A 10,329-nucleotide genomic window follows, 5' to 3' on the forward strand; every position below is an offset into this window, starting at 1 on the left:
CAGTCTATTATATTTAGTAGTGTGAATCTGTTTCTTACATTGTCAGTAAATTCTGTTGAGATATTATTTAGATTATATTTGGATATAACCACTGCTTTTGTTTTCTTCTTGAGTCATGGCTTGGGTCCTGACTTCTTGTGGGAACGCCTTCTCCCATATCATCCTCCCGGCACTCTTCGTTCTGCTGGGAAGAACCTGCTACAACCAAAGAGGACTAGACTTTCAGCAGTGACCCAGCGTTCCTTTTCAGCAGTAGCAACTAGACTCTGGAACGACCTGCCGGATGAGATCCGTCAGATTTCCACCTTGGAAACCTTTAAGAAGGCTATTAAAACAGATCTTTTCTGGCAGGCCTTTCCAGACTAGGTCCACCTCTATTTTCCTGCCTCCCCCCCCCCTCCACTTCCCTCCCCTTTTCTCCATCCCTTTTTCCATCCTATCTGGTCCCCACTATACATTTCTTTTTTACAAATCTTCCATTGATTTTAACTGTGATTTTATACTACTGTTTTAATATCTGTCTGGTTTAATCTCTTTTTAGTATTACTATCTTTTTATACTGGGGGGAGGGATAGAGGCTTTAGAATTTTAACGGTATCGTCTTTTATTGTTGTAATCTGCTTGGATTCCAAGTGATTAAGCAGAACATAAATTATTATTATTATTATTATTATTATTATTATTATTATTATTACTCTTATTTTTGATATGAGTAATTTGTGATCTGTGCCACAGTCGGCACCCTGTCTAGTCTTGGCCACCAGTATAGAGTTCTGCCATCTTTTACTTCCAATTATATAATCTATTTAATTTTGTATTGACTGTCTGGTGATGTCCATGTACAGTATATAGCCGCCTTTCTAGTTGTATGAAAAATGTGTTTGCAATGAATAAGTTGTTGGCTTCACAAAAATCTATCAAATGTTCACTTGCTTCATTTCTTTTGCCTAATCCAAATCTTCCTACTGTTTTTTATTCTTCTTTGCATCCAACTTTTGCATTCCAATCTCCAATGATCAGCTTGACATCCAGTGTTGGTGTGCTATCAATTTCTTCCTGTGCTCCTTCATAGAATCTATCAATTTCTTGTGGTTGGTGCATATACTTGAATTGTGGTGATATTCATAAGTTTACCCTGGAGCCTTATTGAAATGATTCAGTCTGATTTTGTATTGTATTCTATGACTGCTTTTGCCACATCTTTTCTTTGTATGAAAGCCACCCCGTTTCTTCTTGTCTTTTCATTCCCTGAACACTGTGTGCCTGCCTGATTCAAAGTGTCCCATTCCTGTTCATTGAAACACACTAACCCTGAGTACTGCAATGTTCACATGTTCCATTTCCATTTTTACTATGTCCAGCTTCAATTTGCTCCTGCTTCTCACATTCAGCATCCCTATTTTATGTGTAATGCTGCTTTGGATGCCATGTGCCTTCCTAAGGGTGTCTGCTATTTGTCTTGGCATCTTTCTTGTGCCCTTGGCTAATTTTGAAAATGTAATATCCCTTTATCTCTCTCTCCTTCCTTTTCTGTTAATGCTCTGTTCTTGCTTGTGTCTCACTTGAGGTGTCTCGTCATAGAATTTACTAGATGATAGGGTTACACAAGGAGGGCCACCTACACCTCTCTGTGCACAGTGCCAACCAAGCTGCGGGGTGGAGACTCAGTTGGTATTTACATTTTTAAAAATCCCAGAAGGGCTGCCACTGAAAATGACAATCCTACATGATGATGATGATTTCTTACCCACTGCTCTCCATGTGTTGAGTCAGGGAACAACAGAATGAAATATAGCACAGATCAGTTAAAACATATAAACATCAGTTAGAGCACATAAAGTTATGGAGCCTTCCCATTTTTGCCAGTCCAGCATCTAATTCAACTTTAGCTTGTGTCCTGATGTCAGCATGCGATTAGAAAAATGATTTTTTTTGGACTATAGTGTCACTCAAGCAGCCAAACCATAGCCATGCTGACTGTAAAATTTTGGGAAATTGTAGCTCCAAAAAGTAACTTTTTAAAGTTTTGACCTCTTATTAACTGTGACTGGATTGAACAGACAATGGTCTTTATAATAGCATCAGAGCGGCCAACAAAGAGTGTCATTGTTAAGGTAATGTAACATGACTCCCACTTCAAATGCTTTAGGCTACACCTGGCATCATCCCTAACCATGCTGGCTGAAGATGCTGGGAATTGTAATCTAGAATTTTTGAACAAAAACTGTTTGAACAAGAGCAAATTAAACATTTTTCAGTAGTAGCCCCATGTTATTTGAAACCTGTAATTGGCTGTATGTTGGATTGTTTTTAATTTTGAACTCTTCAGATGTGTTAGAAATGTGTTTGAAAGTTTCCCTATGTCATGGTAACAGAACAGATCTAAATACATGAGGGTCCAGAACCATAGGTGTGCTGCTAAGGATTACACTCTGGTTTCAAATGAATATTTTAATTTTTATTCTTTCATCCCAAAGACAGCATAGAAGCGAATGTAGAAACAGCTGAGGTCCATGTTCAGCAAGCAAATCAGCAGTTGTCTAGAGCAGCGGATTACCAGGTAAATAATATCACAAATAAAAATGTGCTGTTGGAAATCTTTATTTATTTATTTATTTATTTATTTATTTATTTGAATAGAATGTAAACTTGCATTCGATCAGCAACTAGAAAAGTGAGTTTACAGGGCTTTAGGCCATGTGTTTGATTATTGTTTTTATTTTAATAACTTCTACAATCATAGTCATATTTAAAAACAATAAACCAAGCATTCCAGTAAGAGAAATAGCACCCGGGGGGGGGGGGGGGAAGCAGAGAAGAACTAAAGCACAACTGGAGAAATCATGCAGTTTGACAACACTTTAAAAGCTGTAGCTCCTGTGAAATCATAGCATTTGTAATTTTACAAGGTCTTTAGCCTTCTCTGCCAAAGAGAAACTGAAAATCCAGGATTCTGAAAGCTGGAGCTGTGACAGTTAAAAGTGGCGTCAAACTGCATTATTTCCACAATGTTGATGCACCCTAGATAGCATCTAAAACCTTACTCAAATGGGAAGATTTTAGGGGTCGTTCCCACTTACCTATAAAGCGAGTCATGATCCGAATTTAGGGTGCATCGTTCCCACAGAAGCCCGAATTAAATCTCCCTTACCCCTCATTCGTTCCCACTGCGTTTCGAATCAGAATCAAATTAAAATGTTTAAACCAGATTATCAGCCTATAATTCGGTTTAAAAAAATAGTAGGTTCTAACGTGGGTTATTTTTGAAAGCGGGGTACAATTCGCTGTATCCGAATGGGAACGAAAGGGTGTCTAATTCGGGAACCTGGAGATGGGAGGAGCAGCGCTCAAGGAGCTGGCCTGGGGGTGTCACCCTCTGGTCTCTTTCTGCATCGCCAGCGCCATTTTCTTCAATTCGCATAGACTTTCCCCCAGTGAATTGCAACCTCCCCTCTGCTCCTCATTCATAGACCGATGTGTGAGGAGAGCCATTGAACACCATTTTAAACTATTTTTTTCTTTTTTCACCTCTGCCTGAGCAGCAGATGGGCTTTGCAGTACATGCCTGTTTGATCGCCCCACAGACAGCCCAGTGAGCAATGGGGGACGCAAACCAATTTGGGAAAAGGAGGCTCCTTCCTTTCATTGGCTGCCCCCCCCGCCCAAAAAAGCCCCCAAGACTTGTGACGTCTGAAGCCTACGCGCTTGATTGACAGCTTGTGGACACAAATGAGAACGGGGAGCAAGATAATCCGCTTTAAAATAAAGCGATTTAAAATAAATGGGAATGAAAACAGGGTCTAAATGAATCGAGGTAATTTGCCCCTTTTGGTAATGGAAATGAAAGAAAAAATTCAAATTATTCCCGGAACATAATCCAAATCAGAATCGCGCCAATATAATCCGTTTGATCTGCCAAGTGGGAACGCCCCCTTAGTGTAACAATAAAGCCAAGTACTCAAAGTAACAAGCACACCTCTTGTGCAGCTTGAGAGGAGTTTAGCTGCCTGCCCTCAGAAAGTGGTATGGGTATAGGGAGCACCAATACGGATATTAAGTGAATAGGTAGGTTCTCATATGTCAGAACATGGTCATTCAGATACTCTGGAGCCAGATCATTTAGGGAATGAACATATGAGAATAGTTATGAACATATGAGAAGTCAACAGACATTTTGCAGAATCATTCACTGCAAGAAAAAATAATTAATTGCATTCAGTTCTGCTGCTAACGTTCTTCTGCCTTATTCTGTTCTAGCTGAAGTTACTCCTTTAGAGTCATTGTTGTGCACAGTGAATTTCAGTATGCTAATTTTATCATGACTGAAAAATTGATAAATGTAGTGAAAATGTTGACATTCCAGCTGGACGTTTTCTTGGCTAATCAAATTATTAAAATGTGCCGAGATCTATATATAGATGTCACTTGGGTCTCCAAAGAAAAGCCAAAATATCAGATCTTAAAAGGTTTCCCAGTCTTTGAACCTGTAAGATAGCAACTAAACCAAAAGAAAATGACAGCCGTCCCCTATAGAGTTTAACACCTCTAAATAATTGCACCTCTGTTTTGCCAAGTTGGATTTTCAGTTTATAAGCCTTGTTACCTATGCAGACACAGTGTGGCTGCTGCTGTTTCTGATCCTGAAGGAGAAGTAGATGTAGATATTGTTCACATATTGCTGACACTTCAACCAAATCTCCAAGTTAAAGAAAAGAAAAGTAGAACGGGAGATAAAGTAGAACTCGGTCAAGACGTAGACCTAAATGTGAAAAGATATTCCAGAAGATATTGAGCAAATAAGAGCATAGAATTGGCTTTCTTTTAGTAATGCTACTTCACTAAATGTTTTCATTATTTAAGATAACATTACTTGCTCTCCACCCAGTTTGTATTTTTATTGTCAATAATTAGTTTAATCTAAAAAGACTCTCTTGGTATGTTGAGGTTTTGACATATTTTGAAACTCTAAGTTGACATTGTTTGCTTGCTTGCCATGATAATTTCATAATAGGCTATCTCTGTCTTTCTTGTGAAAGAAAAAATGGTGCTGTAGTTGATAAATGAATAATGCCTTTACACCAGTTAAACAAACAAACAGCTTTATTTATATACCGCTTCCTACTGAACTAACATTGTCTAAGCAGTTTTTAACTGTAAGCTAATTGTCTCCAACAACCTGGGTACTCATTTTAGCAACCTCAGAAGGATGCCAGCCTGAGTTGAGCTTGAGCCCTTTTGCTGGTATTGAACTCATAACCTTATGGTTTTGAGTGAGTGGCTGCAGTACAGGCATTTAACCCCTGCACCACCAGGGCTCCTACTTAACTGATGAAAACTGCTGCATCTCAGGCACAAAACATATTGCTGAAAAGAAGCCATCACTGGCCTGATAATAATAGTAGCTCTAAAGATTGTAGACATTCTGTTTCACTCTGAGTGTCAGTTTCCTTACAGAGTAGTTGCAATCCCTTTAGAAAGGTGAAATATAAAAACTGCCGTAGGCCCTGTACAGACAGGCCAAAATAAAGCTGCTTCGAGTCACTTTGGAGGTATGCTGTTTAAATGATGTATGCGTACTAAGAGTCTGGAGGTTGCACCAAAGCTGCACTCCAGTCCTTAGGACAGGTTTGTGGCTTTGGTGCGGCTTCTGTCCTCTTAGGACACATACATCATTTAAACAGCATACTTCCAAAGTGACCCGAAGCAGCTTTATTTTGGCCTGTCTGTATGGGGCCTAAGCCAACTAATGCAGTTACTGAAGGCACTAGGAGCATTGGATTGGGACTTATCTAGAAGCTCCCTTTGACTTTTTTGGAACTTTACTGTGTTGGAACAATGGATTTGAAAAGAGGCTAACTGAGACAAGGTACTATAAAAGGCTTTATATAAACACTTAAAAAGGGTAACAAAGAACATATATAACAAAATCATACAAAACCCATATATACAAAGGATACAAAATAAACCATAGTAGTAATGGCAAACATAGTAATAACAAGTAGCAAATAATAATACAAACTATATAATACAATCAAATAATACAAGTATAATGCAACAGAAAAGAAGGCTGAAAATGGAGTGAGCAAAAGAGGGAGCAAGAAAGCTCACTACAAAGCTAACCTTGGCCCGTTACAGACGGGCCTTTGCTCCGCCCCCAGTACGTGCTAGGTGTTGACCGAGGACGCAGCGTCCAATCAGGCCTCACCCCTAGTACATACTGGTGGCGTAAAAATGGTGGCGCCCTATACACATGGGCGCCGCCATTTTGATGTGATGGACATTTAGCGTCCGCGCAGCGCAGTTGTGGTGCCGCAAGTGCGCCATTGGCGCCTTGCGACGTCACAACTGCGCCGCAAGAAGAACCTGCTTTTTGCGTGTTCTTTTTGCTGTGCGGGGGAGTTGCGTGATTTGTCCACTGTGGCTCCCTCGCGCAGCAAACACGGGCGCCGAAAGAGCGCCCTTTTTGGGCGCTCTGTAAAGCACCCTTATTAAGGCTCAAAAGTTGATTAGCGCTATGCATATACAGCTGTAGGTCATCTGTGGTCCCAGTAGCTCTCCATTAACCCTGTAATGGTTATTGGCCCTATAATGGCTCAAGTGTAGAGCTTGTTACTATTCCAACATACTGTAGGTGTGATTGGGAGCCAGATGCATTCTGGGGACAGTAAAAATACTTAGCATTTGGAGTGTGCAAAAACAGAGAATCATGGATTTGGAAGGAACTAGAAGGACCATCTAGGGTAACCCCCTGCCATGCAGGAATGCACAGCTAAAGCTCTCTCGAATGATGGTCTATCCAACCTGTTTAAAGATGCAGCAGCCTATTCCACATGCACCACAGTCATGGCCATGAACCTGTTTAATCCATGGGATTGGAAGGAAAGGAAATTGTTTTTAAGAGGCAATCTCTTAGGTTAGTAGATAAACAGTTTCACCACATATATCATGTCACTAATAGTGATATGGTCTTAATTTTGTCTGTTCTATTCTCTTTTGTAACTTAAGCATTAAAAAGCCATGGCGAACTTTTAAAAGTCCCCATTAGTAGCAATATTACAGGTCTTCAAGGGAAGTTTTCAGTTTCCCTGTCAATCTGATTTGAGCTGAGCTGATTTGTGAAGACAAGGCTTTCTTGATGTGGAGGCCAGTATTTTTGTGCATGTTGAGTAGTGCTGTGGCCTGTTAATGTTTTACACCTATTCCTTCTTCAACTTCTTCAGTTGCAGACACTCTGTACTATCTCTTGTCTTGTCAAATTGGTAATAGTGAACTTCCAGGCCATCAGTTGTAGGGACTGCGTTCAGTGCATGCATCTCCTTGCATAGACACTTATCTTCAGCAGTTATCACTGCTATAGACTTGAAGCCCCTGAGACTCAGTCAAATGACAGCGAATCAGTATATACCATTTTGTTTGGAACAATAGAAATACAGTGCAGAAATGGTGGCAGTAGTAGCATCAGGTCATTTGTTAAACACGCTGTATTTGAAAGAATGTTAGTAAGGTGATATCTATGGTGGTGGTTCTTATGTCATTGTTGCACACTTAATGAGATAGACCTGGTTCTTACAAATGACAGATGGCTAGGCTAAGGAATTATAATGTGGGAATTACGTTTAAGTGCGACTCCCACCATTCCTCACCATTTAGGTTAAGGTTGCTGGAATTTAAAGTCCAGCAGTGCCTAGGAGGTTGCAAGGTTCCTTCCCCTAGCCTAGGCTGTATCATGCCAGTGTGGGCTCACATAACTGAAGATTTTTTTCATGCACCCCATCTCTATTCATGGAAAACCAGCATGTTCTTCAGTAGAACCTCTTCTCCTAGCAGCATCCAACTGTCTTAAGTGGAAGGAATCTGTGCCATGTTGAAGAAGGATAGGAGCAACTTAATCTGATGTTTGCCAGCACAGGTTTATTATGCCCAGTCTGAAAATGAGGCAGTCTTATTCAGTGCATAAATGTTTCCAGCTTTGGAATTTGCATAGTAACCATCTCCTCTTTCTGTGCTTCTTTTGCAGCGCAAGTCTCGTAAGAAAATGTGTATCCTCATTGTTGTGCTGGTTCTGGGAGCAACCATCCTTGGCTTAATCATATGGGGAGTGTCAAAATCACACTGATGTGCTAAACGGTGCAGAAGGAATTCCAGTCATGTCTCATTGTGAAATCTGTTCAGTAAATGAAATATCAACTTTTGTCACTACTTCTTTGTCACAAAATGCATTTTTAATCCAAGAGAGGACTTTCCTCAGCTTGTGCAATAGAATTAATTTGATGTAACTTGCCAGGACTTAATCCAGGAGTAGACAACTTCTGCTTATGTGGTGCCTGTCTGTCTTCTCCTATCCTCTCCTCTCCCCCCCTCTCTTTTTTTCCTTTTTTTTAAAAAAAATATCCAGGTCAAGTTACATTGGCTCTTGGGCACAAGGCTGATTTGTGATATGGTGCAATAATTTCCTATTGATAGAGCGGGCCAAGCTTTTGCACGCGCACACACACAGTCTTGTAAGGTCATTCAGCTGCACCCCTTCAAGGCCCCACAGGGAGGGACTTGTGAGTGGGTTCCAGGCTTTTAAAATTCAATTCAATCTGTCAATCTGCAGCTTTATAGGTGCAGTTTAAGTTATTACAAGTCATGTATCACTTTCAGAGACTGTTCCTCTCTCAGAATCCCTGGTCAAAGTGAAATTTTACATAACTTCTTTTCTTTAATAATCCATACACACTGTCTTGGTGGTTTCTTTTCATAAACCTATGGAAGTGTCTGTTCATTATTTGCATAGATCAAATTTAATAGTTTGGTTACTGGAGGTTGAAGTCTTACTCTGTCATAATCTTTCCAAAACATTTGGGTTAATTTTGCTGTTTCTTGTTTGCTTAAGAATCCCCCCTCGGGCAAATATTTTGAAATATAAACATGATACTGGGTATCAGCAAACTTGGCAAATCCTCATCTAACACAAAGAGTTTGATCATGTAAACTGTAGGTGTTTATGTAGTAGTTTTAATAAGACTTTGGGGCACACTTAAAATTAGCCACAATTTGCACAATTTATGCACTTGCCAGGTATTTGAATTTTAAAGTGTATAGATAGTGTTAATGTTGGTATAGTTGCTTAACTGCAAACCTGGCTCTGAAGACCTCTTTGATCTGAATTCCCAATGATATACATATACCTTACTGTAAAGCTGTTCCTGGTACTGTTGTGGGGTATAGTGTGATGAGACAGTAGGGAGATCCATGATTAGGTTGGGTCATTGATCTTAATAACTGTTGGTTCCTGTGTGTGTTCCCTGCATGGTCCCAAAGCTGCTCAGGATGGGAAAGTCATCGAGACTGGGAATATGGCACAAGGGAAATAATGTACTTGCCCCCATTTCTTGGCCATATTCTGCAGAGGGAAGAGCACCTAATCATTTATCCTTGAGTGTGTGTGCAAAATTAGATGATCCAGTTGTGGATCCCCTACTGTCCTGTCTCATTTGGCTCCTAGAATTTTTGAATATGGTGGTGATCACTAAAAATTCTGAATTTAGTTCTCTTAAATTTCAGTGCACCCTGAACAATATGAAAAGCAAGTGCGGCAACTAATTTTTAACAAAAGAATTAATAGTCTTTTCCTCAGTGTGTAAATACTTAGCGTCCTGAACAGGGTTTTTTGAAAGTATTGCGTTGCAAATAATTAAATTCAATTACTTTACTTTACTCAAAATTAAAGATTTTTTTAATAGTTTTTTTGGTGCCATTTTGAGGTAACACTGAGTTAAAAAGTAAATTAATGTTACTTGCCTGCTAATCAATTTTGCTTTTAAAAAAAAATGAAAGAAAGAAGGTTCATTATTGAATTTGTAAAATGTACTGAATGAATATTATCTTTGTCTTATACATGTTTTGTACAGTGGTTTGACAGAGAAGTAGCATTTACATGATGAGCTCTTGAGACTTGTGATGGGGGAGAACTAAAAGTATTTAAATGCCAAACTTTGATTGTACCATCTTAAATAAAGGTAGTTTTGAAAGTGAATGTGTTATGGGTTGTCTGTTGCCATTTAACTTCCATTGCTGTATCTTACTGATAAATTAAAAGCTAAGCTTTTTTTTAAAGGGCTAATCCTAGGCTCTCTTTAATCTTAGTTTGAAGCATAATCCCCTAGAAGGAAAACACAGACTGCAAACCTGTACCCTGTGAACTTACTGGGAAGGTTCAGGTTCTGTTTCTGATGCATCTTCTAGACCACTTTCCCCTAAGTATAAAGCCATGGAAGGTGGCAGAAAGGCTGTATATAGCCCTGATTTATCTTTTTTATCAATCTGTGGCCAAAAGGCCTGTCC

At 39.5% G+C, this 10,329-nt stretch overlaps 1 protein-coding gene across 1 annotated transcript in view; it reads left to right on the plus strand.

Annotated features, from left to right (window-relative positions):
• LOC149311105 (syntaxin-7-like) overlaps nt 1-10,021 on the plus strand; it is a 62,852-nt gene extending 52,831 nt beyond the window's left edge. Inside the window, exons 9-10 of the mRNA XM_089530353.1 lie at nt 2,478-2,560; nt 8,018-10,021. Of these exons, the coding sequence (XP_089386479.1) occupies nt 2,478-2,560; nt 8,018-8,116 (182 nt within the window). The 3' untranslated portion in view covers nt 8,117-10,021. The remainder of the gene's footprint in view (nt 1-2,477; nt 2,561-8,017) is intronic.
• Nucleotides 10,022-10,329: the final 308 nt, after the last annotated feature.

The sequence above is a fragment of the Sceloporus occidentalis genome, unplaced genomic scaffold, assembly GCF_023333645.1.
Source record: "Sceloporus occidentalis isolate IW3139 unplaced genomic scaffold, rSceOcc1.0.p SCAF_6, whole genome shotgun sequence".
NCBI lineage: Eukaryota > Metazoa > Chordata > Lepidosauria > Squamata > Phrynosomatidae > Sceloporus > Sceloporus occidentalis.